This window comes from Momordica charantia (genome assembly GCF_013281855.1).
Source record: "Momordica charantia cultivar OHB3-1 chromosome 8 unlocalized genomic scaffold, Mcharantia_2.0 BLBB01000008.1, whole genome shotgun sequence".
Lineage (NCBI taxonomy): Eukaryota > Viridiplantae > Streptophyta > Magnoliopsida > Cucurbitales > Cucurbitaceae > Momordica > Momordica charantia.
In genome coordinates this window covers 30,512,932-30,528,874 of record NW_028275166.1, presented here as the reverse complement: position 1 = coordinate 30,528,874, position 15,943 = coordinate 30,512,932, and the positions used below count along the sequence as shown (strand labels likewise).

At 31.4% G+C, this 15,943-nt stretch overlaps 1 protein-coding gene across 1 annotated transcript; it reads left to right on the top strand.

Moving 5' to 3' along the window:
• The first annotated feature begins 9,986 nt into the window (after positions 1-9,986).
• LOC111020896 (uncharacterized) lies at positions 9,987-15,914 on the top strand. Its single transcript, XM_022297699.2, has 16 exons — positions 9,987-10,196; positions 10,312-10,340; positions 10,473-10,584; positions 10,696-10,793; positions 11,305-11,401; positions 11,480-11,569; positions 11,664-11,726; positions 11,854-11,928; positions 12,002-12,067; positions 12,178-12,255; positions 13,162-13,272; positions 13,355-13,432; positions 13,511-13,630; positions 14,458-14,501; positions 14,574-14,631; positions 15,676-15,914. The coding sequence occupies exons 1-16, from the start codon at positions 10,164-10,166 to the stop codon at positions 15,706-15,708; spliced, it is 1,185 nt and encodes a 394-aa protein (XP_022153391.1). The 5' UTR covers positions 9,987-10,163; the 3' UTR covers positions 15,709-15,914.
• Positions 15,915-15,943: the final 29 nt, after the last annotated feature.

The window sequence follows — 15,943 nt, the reverse complement described above, 5'->3', positions numbered from 1 at the left end:
GAACCAACTGAGTCGCTTACCAAACCTGAAGAGTCAAACCCACCTAACACCATATATTGAACTATGGTTAAGTTAAGTGAAGTTAAGTTTTTTTTTCCTTTTTCCTTTTTTTTTCCTTTTTTTTACGGAAAGTTTAAGTTCAAGTCTTGTCTATGTTGGCATTAATAGTCAAGATTAAGAAACATAAATAAAATTAAAAAATTAAAAAAAAAAAGTAAGAAAGTAAATTCCCTTTTGAGGCAACAAAATGTCCGAAAGAAACTAACCAAGAAAGTGGGATTTTTTTTAGTTCGACCGTGTATTGGAGTTGAGATTTATGGAATCGTTTTTTTATTAAAAAAATATATTTTTCAATGTACTTTTTATTTTTTATTCCGATTGAATTGAATATAGCTCTCGTTGAATAATATGACATTTTTTCTCTTTATTTGTAGAGACATTATTTGATGAAGGCCCAACTTGAATAGGATGAGGATTAACCGGTTTGATTAAAAGTCTGGGTTGGAAATGGAGAGATTATTGTCTCGACTCAAGATTGAGGATTATGACAATAAATAGACTTTTTTCGTTTTGATTTTATGTTTGATCTTAATTTCAAAAAATTTAATTGCTTTCTTAGTTCAACAAAATGTTGGATGGGATTCCGATAAAGAACCTATAATATTTTAGTCGATGATATATACTTTAATTCATTGCTTTTAATTTCTTCTAGTAAATAATATATTTTATTTACCCTTTGCATATACCTTATTGTAAATTATTATATATTTTTCAAGGAAACGAAGATTTAATCGAATTTTATATAATAACATATATTGTTAGTATTTGGCTATAGAACATCAAGGAATGATTAGAATTTTAAAAGATAGTATTTTTCTAATGGGATTCTTGATCTCCCATAAGAATATTGATCACTGGAGTTGGTTTTTTTCTTGTTTGTGCTTAGTTCAACGAGAAATGGGGAAATTTGAAACTCCAATGTGTGAGGAGGTAAATAAACTAAATTGGAATATTCTCCCCGGAATCCATTCGTCACTAAAGACCATATTGCAGCAGAAGGTCACAACCCCACATGAGGATGTGCCAAATATAAGATAGCATTTGATTCCACATTAGTCTCCATGAAATCACAATCTCGAAAATATTACACGTCACCACACGTGCTAGGAGAGAGGATGGATCGTGAAAAAGTCACCCAACATTGTTTAGGCAATAAAACTTGATTGAAATGGCCTAAGTCTCGGGAAGTCCAAGCTCCCAAGACCTTTAGGCAAGCACATGTGTTTCCAACTGACCCAGTATATTTTACGGTCCTCATCCAGCTCGCCCTACCATAGCCAACTCATAATCGTATGAGCTTCATGGAGAAGAATTTTCGAAAGCTTAAAATAATTCATCGTATAACATGAAATAGCCCGAATCACATACTTCAGGATAATTTCCTTCCGACTGATAGATAAGAGTTTTCCCTTTCCATCCCTTGAAGTTTTTTGTCCTTCACAAAAGTCAAACGACCCCATTTATTCTGCGGGATAAAAGTAAGAAAGTCAAGATACTGATGATGACAAGGTTCCCGTAAAACCTTAGGAGTATTAATACTAATGAATACAAAAGACTTATCAAAATTTATTATTTGTCTTGCGTCTGATCATACAAAGATAAAAGATCCAAAATCATCTGGCTTTCACTTCGAGAGGCCTTAAAAATAATAAGCTATCATCAACAAAAAATAGGCGAGAGACCAGAAGGTCAATTCTCGACAAAGGAAGCCACGAAATAAGATGCTTGGACTCGACCCGATACGGCATGCTAAAAAACTCCCAAGCACATAATAACAAGAAATACGATGAAATACGATGAGAGCGGGTCACCTTGACGTAACCCGTACTCGTTGGAACAAAACCCACCCTATCACCATTTATATTAAAAAAGAACCAACGAAATAAATCTCATCCAATACAATGCAAACTCCAATTTCAACATAATTTGTTCGTGGGGTCGCTTTCTAAAATGGCATTTAAAATGTAACCACTAACTAATGAATGAAATGTCGAAAATCAATCTCTAATAATTTCCCTTTTTTAGTACGATTAATATCTAATAATTAATATAATTAAATTAACTTATTCAAGTTACCTAATGAATAGAATAATTGACCGAGTATAGCTCAAGTGGTTATGTCACCTATTACTGACCGCAATAAAGTTTAGTAACTGCAAAAGTTGAAATCCTGGGAGTTTAAAGTTAAAAACATAGACTATATATTTTTATCAATGAAAAACGAAGTTTAGTAACTGTATATTATATTATCTAATAACAGTGGTTTAAGCCCTTTTAAAACGTGGATATCCAAGATTTTCATATTGGGACATCCACTCTTTTACATTTTTTACCCTTCATTTTTTTCCATATATTTTCTTTCATTAGCTTTCTTTATTTTTTCCCAAAATTTATTTATTTTATTTTTAAATTTTTAATTTAAATAAATTAATGAACTCATTGTTTAATAAGCAATTTTATGCAATTAAATATATTTGTACATGACATTTACATATAAAATAAATTGCAATTAAATTATATAATATCTCAATTTATTTTTAATATTTGGAAGGAATTATATTATTAATAATATTTATTATCATAAATGTATAATTTTAAAGCAACAATTTTTTTTACGACCAATATATCTGCAATATTTTTACTCTTAAAAAAATATAATATGACAGTAAGATAAATAAATTTTACCCAATATAATACCAATTATATGATTGTCTTTTTTGAAAATATTAAAATTGAAAATGGAATATATATTGAATTAATAGGAATTAATTTGCTCTACAAAACAACATATAAAAAAACAAAATATTAAATTAATTCAAATAAACCTATTATATTAAATGAATTTATAAATTATATGAGTATTTGTGAATGCATTTTTGGAGCATTCTATAAATTTAACACATTTCCAATAACAAATCCTACAAAACAAACTTGACTATCCAAATATTCTCGAACATCCTTAATAAATTTTCCTACGAAACAAACATAGTTATCTGAAAATGTCGGACATTTGAAATTCCAGACATCAGTAGATGCCAAGCATTTACATTCTAAAAAACAAACGACTCCTTAAGATATTTTTAGATGAAGCATTAGACGTTTAATGTATGAATAGTTATGAACAACCAAAAGTATTTTTATAAAATTAAGTCGAGTTAGGTTAAAATTTGAAAGAGACGTAACACTTTTTAAAATTTTCGACCATCAAAAGTAATTTAAGAAATTAATTATGTCCAAAATATTTATTAAAAATGTTTAATTCAGTTACGTTTTCAAGAAAAGATATATATATATATTTATAAAACAAGAAAAGAGATCCCAAGCTCGCTAATCGCTATAAAACAAGAAACGCTAAATCTAGAAGGAAAAAAAGGATTAAATAATTTTGGGTCCAAACTTTTATAATTCCATTTTTTGTTTTTGCTTTATTTATTTATTATTGTTATTGTTATTTTATGCCGTTTAAGGAAACGACAACCATGCGAGGTCCAAAACGCGGAGAATTCTAGCATGCTTCGACGTGGAGCAATCATACTCGCAAGATTTGCAATAAAAGCTCTACCAAATAAAATTCAGAACTAAATAATTTTCTTCTTCTTTTTCCTTTGATTTGGATTTATGTTCGATTACAATTTAAGTTCATCCAATTCAATACAAGTATCTTTACCGTACTTTAATTTCCAAAAGTTTTAATTATTGCATTTAGTTTTCAACTCTAATTATAGTTAGTACACCTTGTTAATAGTGTTGTTGTTATTATTATTATTATTATTTTGTGATGGAAGATGCATTCACTTCGAAGATACTAGAAATCTAAAACTATTTATTTTAAGTTGGAAATCTACCAAATGAACGATTCTGACCAAATACAATTACGAGAGGAAATAGCATATTGCAAATTATATAATTTACAACACTATGGACTACCCTATCTACACTAAGAAATACCTTGACTTAATTATGTGATGAGGATTTTGATGTCTATGATCTAGCTAGCCATTCAAAAAATAGATTTATGGTCGCTCTAGATCAATTTTAATGCTGACAACAAAGCGGATACCACATAAAAATTTATTGATCTATCGTTGTTGATGTTGAACTCTACGAAGTATCAAAAATTGGCCAATCTCCACTTTGACGAGTTACAAATGAGCGAGTTATGCAAGGGAAGACCTCCACAGAAATAACAAATACTTCGAAGCTCAAGTCAGTCTGTATTCAAGCTGAATATATCGACATGAGATAGAATAACATACCTGATTGAGAAGAGTGAGTGCATATTTATAGAAGTCAAGGGGAGACCGTTCTGTTATATCACTAGGGGTGTTCAAAAAAATCGAGAATTCGAAGAACCCAACCCTTGGGTTGGGTTATATACAATGATCTCGGTTTGGGTTGAGTTGCAGGTTTTGTGAACCGAGCAGTTCGATTCAATTCGTGGATGGACAAAAAAACCGATTCAACCCGAACCAAACTGAAATTATAAATATATATTAGTTTTATATTATAAATATATAATTATATAACAACTTTCAATCTCACCCATTCACTTACTTTTAATCCCAACCTTTCATTACTTTGAATCTTAAGGTTTCATACTTTCATTTTGTTTCAAAATTTGGGATCTCAAGCGGCCTCTTCTCCTTCTCGTTTTGTCCTCCATCTCGTCATCTTGATTTCTCAATCTCTCTTCTCTTGTCATATTGATTTCATCTCAGTCGCCGTCATCGCCTGTAGAAATGCATCGTTCATCGTTGTGAAGTAGATCGTTCATCGCTGTAGGAAGAAGAGCTGCTTGTTGCCATGAAATAAATCATTCATCGCCGCCACAAATGAGAGATGTTCGTCGTCCGTAGCCATGACGCATCACTCGTTGCCGTGAAGCAGGTCCGCTCGTCGCCACCACCCTTTGGTCTAATATAAACCACTGGTCATTCATTTACTGAATACAATTTTCTTCCTCCTCTGTTATTATCTCTTCTAGCTACGCTCATCGCACAACTCGTAGCCTTTTGTGATATATGAACTCTCATCCAACCCGACCCACTTGAAATTTTTGGGTTGGATTGGCCATGAAATTCGGATATTTCGATTCTCTCATCACCCGAAAATAATTACAAATAGACCGACTACAACATATAATAATTATCATTATCCTGAAAATGATAACAACTACTACTTTTAATCTTTTATACTATACCTTTGTGATTGCATTCATCGCCTGGAGTGTAACGTCACCAAATTGGCTTTCATTTAAACCATCACTCTTAATATAGAAAGGCGCAAATATCAGCAAATACCGAAATAAAGGATCAATACAGCTCCATTTATGTGGCTTTTAATATGTCTAGACAACTTATCTCCAACTTACACTTACCTAATCATTTCTACATCCTCTGCCCTTCTCTAAGAGCCTTGAGTTGGTTTATACACATCTAGTAGTTTCTATAACTGCACTGAGTGTATGCTAAATTAACATGAAACAAGACGTAATTGAAAGATTAAATTCGAATTGGTCCAAAAAACTCTCTTAACCCGATCGAACCGACCAATCCGTAAACACCCCTTATCATTTCTACATCCTCTGCCCTTCCCTCGTACATGCATTATGAAGCTTAAGTGCTAATCATCAAGCCACTAAGCTTGGTACCTGTAAGTGCTGTGAGACAAGTCTATCTCTATTAGTCCACATGATATGCCATATTTTATCTTCCGACATTCAATTCGCAAAATGCAAACTTTCAAGAATGGTCGACGACTCAGCTATGAGGGGTTCATATCTCTATTTGGTAAATGATCACTTCTTTGGAAGTTTTTACCCAACAGACGTAGCTGTATGACCAAATTGATAATCAAAAAAATTTCTACAATTCATAATTGAGCTTCTAGCCTTCTACTGATTTGTTTAGTTCGACAATTATAGAAAGAGATATTAAACCATTGACCTTAAATGTGGTAATAATAAGTATTTTTTAATTGGAATTTTACTATTTGCTCCTAAGTCAAATTAAATATTATAGTGGTCTTTGTATTTTCGACTTTGATTTATTTTGGTTTTTATATTTTCATTCATTAGTGTCTATACTTTTCAAAACAGTCTATTTGGATATTTGTATTTTTGAAAAAATTGTAATTTTAGTCTATATTTGTAAAATTTTAACAAAAATTGTTTATATAATAGGAACATGTAATTCAAATTTATGACTATATTTTAAAAAATTATTAGATGTTAAATGAGATAAAAATGTATCTAAAAAACATAGATAAAAATGAAAATGAAAGTAAAATAGTGTTTTTTCTTTTTTTGTGTGGATATGACTTAAAAAAGGAGATTTGGGCTTTTTGGTCGCTCAGTTAGTGGAAAAACGTGTCTGCTTTTTAACTTTTAAATTTATTTTTAACCCAATGGCTCACTCCTTTTTACGTGTTTTTGGCGCCATTTACCGATCCAATCAAATATATATATATTTTAGGGGAAAATATATTTTTGGTCCCGAAAATTGAGGTAGGTGTCTACTTAGTTCCTAAAGTTTCAAAATGAACACTTTTAGTCCTTGAGGTTTAAGGTAGGTGTCTAATTGGCCCTTGAAGTTTCATAATGTACACTTTTGGTCCTTGAGGTTTAAATTAAGTGTTAACTTGATCTTTGAAGTTTTAAAATGAACATTTTTTATCCATGAAATTTGAGAAATAGTTCTAAATAGTTCTTAATTTTTTTTACTGTTATTAACTAATATTAAAATGACGTGGCAAATTGTAATTAAATTGTTTATTGTAGTTAGTGATGTGGCAAATTATATTAATAAAATAATATATGTCCAATATGAACGGCGGACGGTGGCGATAAAGACATGGTGGTTACAAGGGTAGGAGAAAGAGAGAGGAATAGATGAGGATAGGAGAGAGAAAATATCATCACCTACACGTATATTATTTAATTAATATAATTTATCACGTTAGCAACTACAATAAATAATTTAATTACTATTTGTCACGTCATTTTAATATTAGTTAATTAACAGTAAAAAAAATCAGGGACCATTTAGAACTATTTCTTAAATTTCATGGACCAAAAGTGTTCATTTGAAAACTTCAGGGACCAAGTTGACACCTAATTTAAACCTTAAGGATTAAACATGTTCATTTTGAAACTTCAGAAACCAAATATACACCTACCTCAAACCTCAGGACCAAAAATATTTATTTTGAAACTTTATGACCAGATAAACACCTGTCTCAAACCTCAGGGACCAAAAATTTATATTTTAAAGAGGTTAGAAATCAATATTTTTCTTTTAACGAAGAAAGAGGAGATCTTGTCCTGTGCGGCATGGTAACGTGTGTCCATAGCCAACATCCAATCACAACTCGCCACGTCGCCAGATCGATGCTACGGATGGAGCGAACTCGCAAATGACACAACTACCTGTTTATTTTTAACAACAAAACTTGGCTCTTGAAAATTAAGAGCACGTGCTCCTAAATGCAATCAACAAATTTCAATATCTATCCCATATTTTTCCTCCTTTCAATTTTCTCTCTCTGTCCTTTTTTTTTTTAATTTCATATCTCCTCCAATTTCTTATTTTTCATTTTTCTCTCTTCTATGGAGCCTTACAAATTTTATCTCTATTTTTTTAACTATTTTTATTTTACATTCTCTTATTCATTTGTCTAGTCTATTTTTTTCAATTTAAAGTATCCTTTTGTATGTAAAAAACATGAGAAACAAAAGATAAACTAAAAGATAAATATTTGTTTAAAAATTAAATTAAAATTTTCTATTCAATGTACTTTGGATCGTGAAAAACATACTAAGTTTTGTTGTTTTGTTTGTGACAAGGAAAAAAATGTAAGAATTTTTTTTTTAACAATGAAAATTTCTTTGAAGAGATACATTAAACAATATAAAATATATGTACAAAAATATATAGTAAATTAGAATTTTTTTAGCGAAATTTTGAATTGAAATATATATATATATATATATATATATATATATATATATAGGAACGGAGAAAAATGAAAAAAAATGTGATGCAACATAGGGAGAAGAGGGAAGAGACAAAATAAGAGATATTAACCGTTAATAAATGAGAAAGGAAAAGAAAGCCGACATTTGTCTACTTGTTATTGGGGAAATATTTTCCTATTTTTAAAGACTTCTTTTTTATTATTGATTAATGCTCGAGTTTTGTCAGCTTATGTTTAAAATATATCTAAATTTTGTCAATTTTCCATTTTAGTTTTTGGGGGGTTTTGTTTGGTTTTAATTTCTTCCTATAATTTAAAAGTTTCACTTATTATTATTATTTTTTAATATAAAAATATGGTAGATATTTAAACTTCCAGGTAAATGAATACATGTATTAATCACTCCGTTTTGCTCGTGTTGATTTTTAAAAATGTACTTACAATTCTTAAAAATATTTTAAAATTTATTCATGTTGATTTTTTTTCTATGACACGTCTTCTTTTAAATTCATCATGAGAGGACAAATACATGATGGATGTCATACTTTAATAATGAATAATTATTTGATTTTGATTTTTCACATCATAAACAACTTACGTGGAGATTTATTTCATCATGTTTACTTCAAATTGACTTCCTCTCATTCATTCGGGAATGATTTTGTTTTAATTTTTTTATTATTATTTTTTTAAAAAGTATGATTGTTTACATTTTCTAAACGTTGAGGATAGCTAAAAAGAGTTAAAAAGAAAAAGTGTTGTAAAAAATTTGAAAGCTTAGATGTCTTATTTTCAAGTGGGTAGTAATAAGCATTACTTTAATCTTAGTGCAATAATTGCATGAGAGATACTTAAATTGAGAATATAATTATTATAAAATATATTAAAAAAATATTGAATAATTATACTATTGACCTAAAAGAAAAAAATTATACTATTGACAGTTCATTTTTTTCAATTTATGAACGCGTATCATGTCAATACGACCATAATTTTTAACGATTAATAATTATTTTTTATAAGTTAGAGATATATTAAAAGCTTGTGGAGGAATAATTAACAACTGTCCTCTCTAGACCACAATTCCTCCTTTAGATTTTTGTTGACATAGGTAATTTTCAAATTCTTAAACTATGAGGTTATAATTGAAAAACATTGAGATGTAAGGGTCTAAATTGCAAAATAAATGAAAGAATTATAATAAAAATGTCATTGTGTTTAAATGAAATAAATTGAGACCCACCTCAAATTCGAGAATCACTAGTAAAAAAAGGGAATTGTTTACTCCTTATTTTTGGAGCCCCACACATTTTTATTAATTATTTTACAACCTTGTTCATTTATCTCTCATCTAACTTTTTAATTTATCTTTGTTTATTTATAATACTAATAATTTTTATCCTAATAAAAATATATACAAATTTTTATTATAAAATATTATAAAATTATATTTAAAATTTTAATTATTTAATTTAAAATTGTTATTATTAATTAATATCAATAAATTTGTTAAAATATAATTCATTATCATTAAATATTAGAATAATAAAATTTAATAATGTAAAGAAAAAATATAATAATATTTTATATTAATGACTGATCCAAAAAAAAATATTTTAATAATTTAAGATTTGTCAACAGTAAATAAACTATTGTAATAAAAAGTATGTACTATCAGTAATTGTAAAATAAAATAAATCTGAATATTACTTTAGCCAAACTAAGAAAGTACATACTGGCAATTATAATATATCAGATAATTTTAGTAAATATTAAATAAAAATCCCAGAAAAATTATAATAAATAATATTTTTATTTTGATTGATTTTCATTTTGATATTCCGGAAAAAAAAGTAGTGCAGGAGAAGTTAGTGAACGTCACCACACATGATTATTTCAAACCATAGCTCACAACTACAAAATGGAAACGGTGTCCGTTAACGGAAAATTACCACCCGCTTCCTTCTCTTCAAACTCTCGAAAATTCGTATATATTCCCTCTTAAATTCCTCCACCGCTCCGCAGTGGATCTATCCACCTGATCCAGCCTCTCGCTCTTCCATGTCCCAACAAGTCCCGTAACTCTCTCTCTCTCTCTCTCCCCTCTCTCTCTCTAGAAGCTTTCAACAATGGCAGCGACGGAAACAGACTTTGATCTCAGAGTAAGATCCTCCACAGCTCTCACATTCCGGTAATAGTAATACCAGTCCATTTGTTCTCGTTTTTTTGTCTCACTCTGTTGCTGTTTCTTTTGTGTTCTGCTTTTTCCTTTTGCAGCCATCTCCGCAGTCTATATACTCGGTCGGGTTAGTTTCCTCTGCATTTTAGGGCTTACTACTCATATTTCTTTTGGAATTTTGTCGATTTTGTAGCGGATGTAAGTGTAACGAGTGTATAGGCTTAATGTGTTGATGGTTGAGGTTTTGTGTGTGATTCAGTGACTATACATTTGCGGATGTGACTAATTTGGACCACTGCGCTAAGTATTTGAACCAGACGCTTATCACATTTGGATTTCCAGCTTCGCTCGATCTGTTCTCGAATGATCCGGTTTGTTTTGGACCTTTTAGGCAATGAGCACGTTTTGTTTTTTGTTTTTTCTTTTCATTTCATTGTTTAGAGCAATTATTTTGCGTTTGATATGTCCACTGAAATCTGTAGGTGTCAATTGCGAGGACTTGCAATTGTATATATTTCTTGCTTCAGCAGAGACAGCGTGACATTGAGTATAGGGAATCTGCTAATGAACAGAGACAAAGGTAATAGCACTTTTGCAGAATTCATATAGCGTATGATATCACCGAACGGTTAAATTATGAATGAATTCGTACGTCTGTGCTAAAAAACTCATCAATATATGCTGTTTGGTAGGGGTATCAATGTTTATTGTTAGCACTTTCCTATTCTCTCTATCTTTTTTTTTTTTTAAATTTTAATAGGAAACAATTTCATTGATAAACAAAATGGAACTGGCATCAGCCTATGGAAATCGAAGGAGTAACATCTCACAGAAAGCTCACAGTTACTTAAAGATTTATCTAGCAGAACCCAAGAATAGGAAACATGAACACAATATTCTCGAACAGTCAACAAATCACTTGATTTATCAATCACTTGAAGTGATCTGAAACATTTATTGTTTATGTAGTTTTTTTCTTTCACTTGTATGATGGAGTGTCTTATTCTAATTCGCCTCATGGGCTCTTGAAACACTGCCATATCAACTTATCTTTATATTTGCCCACATCTCCCTTTATTGTCTTGCTGCAGACTACTTTCGGACATATCAAGATTGGAGACTAAAGTTGAGAGGCTGGAGTCAGTAATACAAGCTAAAGATAGGGAGATAGCAACAATTACACGAACAGTACAATCTTGGGACTTTTGTAAATTCTATGATTCCCTTTTCTTATTCTTATTGACCGAGCAATTTCTTTCACATTAGGACACCAAAGCTAAGGCAGCTTTCAAAGCTCAAATTGAAAAGCTACAGCAAGAAAAGGATGAATTTCAAAGAATGGTCATTGGCAATCAGGTTAGGGAGTTAGATTCTGCGAGACATATTTTAGTTTCTGTGCGATAGTCTCAGTATTGATGACGGAATTTTCTCTCTGTTTATGTGACCAAAGCAAGTAAGGACTCAACAAATACATGAGATGAAGAAGAAAGAAAAGGACTACATCAAATTGCAGGTGGGATATCTATGAGATGCTTTTCTGTCGTAGGGTTGGATTCTGTTGGGCATTAGTTTTTGCTTAGTTTTTCTTTTATTCACGTTGAAATACTATTTAAAAGAGAAGTTGTTGTATGTCTCTGCAGGAAAGGCTAAACCAAGTTTTAATGGAGAAAAAGAAAGAATCTAGATCTGGAATGGAGATAATGAATCTGCTACAGGTATATTTTAATTATTTATTAATGTTGTAATATAATGGATCATTTCATGTAATGGCTTTTATGAAATGAGCAGAAAGAAGGGCGGCAACGGGGAACTTGGAATGGCAAGAAGACTGATAATGATTTCTATAAAAAGATAGTATGTGAATAACTTACATTCTTATAGAAATATTTGAAAGTGAGCCTCACTTTTTAGTGATCTTTTAGTGGTTACAATATTCCTGAATCCTGCAAACATTTCATGGTCAGGTGGATGCTTATGAAGTTAAAAATCAAGAATTGATGTCAGAAAATGCTGATTTGAAGGCATTGTTGCGATCAATGCAGGTCTGTGACATTGGAACATCTTGCCCCATGGCATTTAAGCTGTTTTTGCTTTTTTGTGCTCTTGATACAAGTTTGTATTGTTTCCTGTTAACAGAGGAGGAAGGTCTCCGACCATTTATAATTATCTTCTAATTTATAAGGTGGGACACTTTGAGGTACCTGACCCTTCCCGTAGGAAGTCTCTAAAAATTTTCTCCAACACAAGAAATATATTTTTTTGGGTAGTTAAAAATGGGAGAGGAAATGAAGATGCATGTTGGGTAATATTGCTTGAATAAGATTGAGCCTTCCTCTAGGATGGCAAGAGATTCTCCTATTTGCACTTTACCCGCTAACTCTCTCCAACCCAAGGGCTACACGACACCCAGTGGGGATTTCCTCTGAGGGAAGGCCATGGTAGTTCACAAGTCTAGAAGATGGAGTACAAGAGAATCTAAGAGTCTCTTCAAACACTACATTGCATGGGTGTTGATGTCAAAAACATTACTTTTTATTACACTTTAACTTCAGGATCCTGACATTTTTTTGGAAATATTACAATCCCTCGTAGACATTCATCTTTTATATATGTATGGCTGGTACTCCCACACCTTGTTAGTCAATTGGTAGGATATCTTAACTTTTTGGATCTCTATGATGGTAGTTTGTGACATTGTGCATGCGTTTGACTTATTTAAACTGATTTCCTGAATATTTTATTATTTCTCAATGGATTCTGTTTCTCCCTTATCACTAAAAGTAGAGTCTTTGCTTTGTATTTTGAATTCTTGACCTGCATCTTTTTTGGTTACTTTCACTCTTAAATAGTCTGCTTTGTGGTATGTTTTTAAGTTATGCTTTTGTAACTGTCATCTATACTTGTCTATGCCAATGGGTGTTCAGTTTAGGTTGTATATTGGCTTGCAGGTTGATATGCGGGATTTCATAAATGCCCCGAATGGACTACCTAAGCAACCCCTTGCTCTTAATGAAAGGGTTGAGAGTGAAGGTGCACAGTCTCCATTTGGTGGGAGGACGGTATGGGCTGAACTATGCTCCTGTGGTTTCACTTTTGCCCGATTGATGAGTTGGTAATAAGGCTAGCATTGTTTAATTGCAGGATGTTTTTGACCTTCCCTTTCATATGGCAAGAGATAAGATTGAAGAGAGCCTTCGAAATAAGATGGCTTCTATAAAGGTGATTTGTTATTCATACTACATCCTTCTTATTTAGACAGAGATGCACACTTGTTAATAAGTTTTTTGAAATTTGAAGGAGCGGATGGGTCAGCTGCAAGATGCTCAGAAAGGAGCTGAAGTTACTTCAGAAGCTACTGAGAGGGAACTTGAGTTAGAAGCACAACTTGTAGAGGCAAGGAGCATAATCCAGGAGCAGGTACTTTATTTTTCTTGCTAAGCAAACCAAAATTTGTATTATATCTTCAATTTCAATGAGATTCTCATAAGTTTCCTACTTGATCTCCGTGAGCTTCTCCCAAGTCTCCAATGTGTCACTCTTCGTTGTATTCTATGGTTACATTTTGTATCAATTTTATTTTGAGCATAACGACGTGTGTTTTTCAAGGCTCAGTTGAATACATGTTTGTCTGTCATTTATGGTGCATACTGCATGTTCATGGTAGCTTTGGATTGTATTTTTTTCTTTCAGTTGTTTTAAAACTTCTCATTTTTATCCAAAAAGAATTCTTTCTCATACACCTCAAGAAAAAAAAAAAATCTTTGGACTTTGTATATCTTTTAACGTTTATGACATTGAATTGTCCTCTTGTATTCTTTCATCATTTCTCAATGAAAGTTGTGTTTTTCATTAAAAATATATTTTTTATGACATTGAATTTGTTTTTGACTGATCATGTAATGTGGAAAAATTCAAATTATTTAAGCCAGTGCAATTTGTGATTGGTCGTCTTGATCTGAAGGTCTTGCACTTTGAAGCATGCATCTCTCTGAATTCGGTGTGCTGGTAAAACTGCTGCTTGTTTGAAAGAAAAAAAAATCTTCTTACATCTAGTATTTTGACTGCAGTTCTCTCTGAGTGTTAAGGTCTTAGATTCAATGATTGTCCAGCTTTTATGACTAACTTGTGCCATGCCATATATTGTTTCTTTTATTCACCTGAGCAAATCAAAATATTAATGACCTTTTCTGGATAAGGTAAAGTTTTTAGTACCTAATAACAGTACAAATTGGCATCTATTGCAGGCATCAATTATGTCTAAACATCTTGCCAAGTCTGAGAGGCCAAGGTATTAATGTATATACTTATACATCTTAATGTAGTTTGGATTTAATTTGATATACCTCGAATATTTTTGCAGGAATCTTAATAGTCCTTTCGATTCTGGGAGAGAATCCATCATTTCATCTCCCACTGAGGTATCCTTCAGATTCTTGTCAACCACACAAACTTTTTGTCGTTTGTTTTTCTAAATTTAATTGTATCATATCTAGTATTTTATTTAATTGTATGTATCAAAGTAAGCCAATTCTAAAATGTTGAGGAATCATGATCTTTTTAAAATAATTGAAAAAAAGAAGAAAAGAAACGGTATAATTTCATTGATCAAATGAAGATATACAAGCAAGAGACAAAGGAGTTTCACTAGATGCTTCAATTGGCATAATAGATGAGAAATTATCGCTACAAAAGAACATATGTAAAAAACTCAAAGAAAAGAAAGAAAGAAAGAAAACTGATCTCTCACAAAATTTTAAAACATCTATCATCCAATTTGAAAATTCTATTATTTCTTCCAGAACATATTTTCCATTGACTTTGAGGAAAGAATGTGGGGTTCACTTTCTGTGGGTATGAAGACAATCAAGTGGAAACGTGGCATAATTGTTCACAAAAAAGATTTTTATGCGGAAAGCCTCAGAAAATAAACTAAGAGAACCACACAATAGATATAATAAGAGAATCTAATACCGAACCTTTCTTTAGGCAAGGCTCCTCCTTTAAGGGCTATTGTTTTTGTATGCCCTTGTCTGTGTTTTCTATTTTCATTTGCCTCGATGAAAAATTCGATTTCTTATTTAAAAAAAAAGAAGAGAATCTAGTATACACGACTTTAAGCCAAAATGAGAAGTATAAATACGCAGGATAAAGTTTGAAGTCCCATGGCCGTCCTCCAATTCATCTGATATTCTTGGTTGTGATAAACAGGAATGCAAAATAGTGCAAGTATGCTTTTAGAATGCAATGGACTTGTTTCAAAATCAGTTGTGTTTTATTTATTTCAAGATGTGGGAATGCTTTTTCACTGAATATATGATTAATGCTATTACTCTAATATCGTATTAACGACATACCAGTTTTTCTTATAGACGATGTCTTCTCTGCTCTAATCTGTAATTCTGTTGCCCACTTTAGACCTCATCTTGTTAAATTGTCCTCTTTCTTTCTGGTCACACGTGCAGGGAGTAGGAAACAAACAAGCTCAGCGGCTATAGAGTATTACATAGTTGGAGTGGCTGCAGAAACACGAAAACGAGTAAGAGCTGTCTTTTTGTATAGCAATTCTTAACCAGTTGATGCAGGAAACTTGTTCTGCTTGTTTGATTCATACACTAAAGTCATATATAGCTCTAACCTTAATTACTAGTGTAATTAGTATGTAGCTTTCTCCATTTAAATTATTATGCTCGCGACTTCCACACGACTTCGATTTATGTTAATTTTTTGTTT

What these genes read in the sequence shown, in the direction of transcription:
- LOC111020896 (XM_022297699.2), top strand. Translation starts at nt 10,164, where the DNA reads ATGGCAGCGACGGAAACAGACTTTGATCTCAGA. An exon ending in CAGTCTATATACTCGGTCGG is followed by an intron (nt 10,341 to 10,472) that starts GTTAGTTTCCTC and finishes TGTGTGATTCAG; the next exon opens with TGACTATACATTTGCGGATG. An exon ending in TAGCAACAATTACACGAACA is followed by an intron (nt 11,402 to 11,479) that starts GTACAATCTTGG and finishes CTTTCACATTAG; the next exon opens with GACACCAAAGCTAAGGCAGC.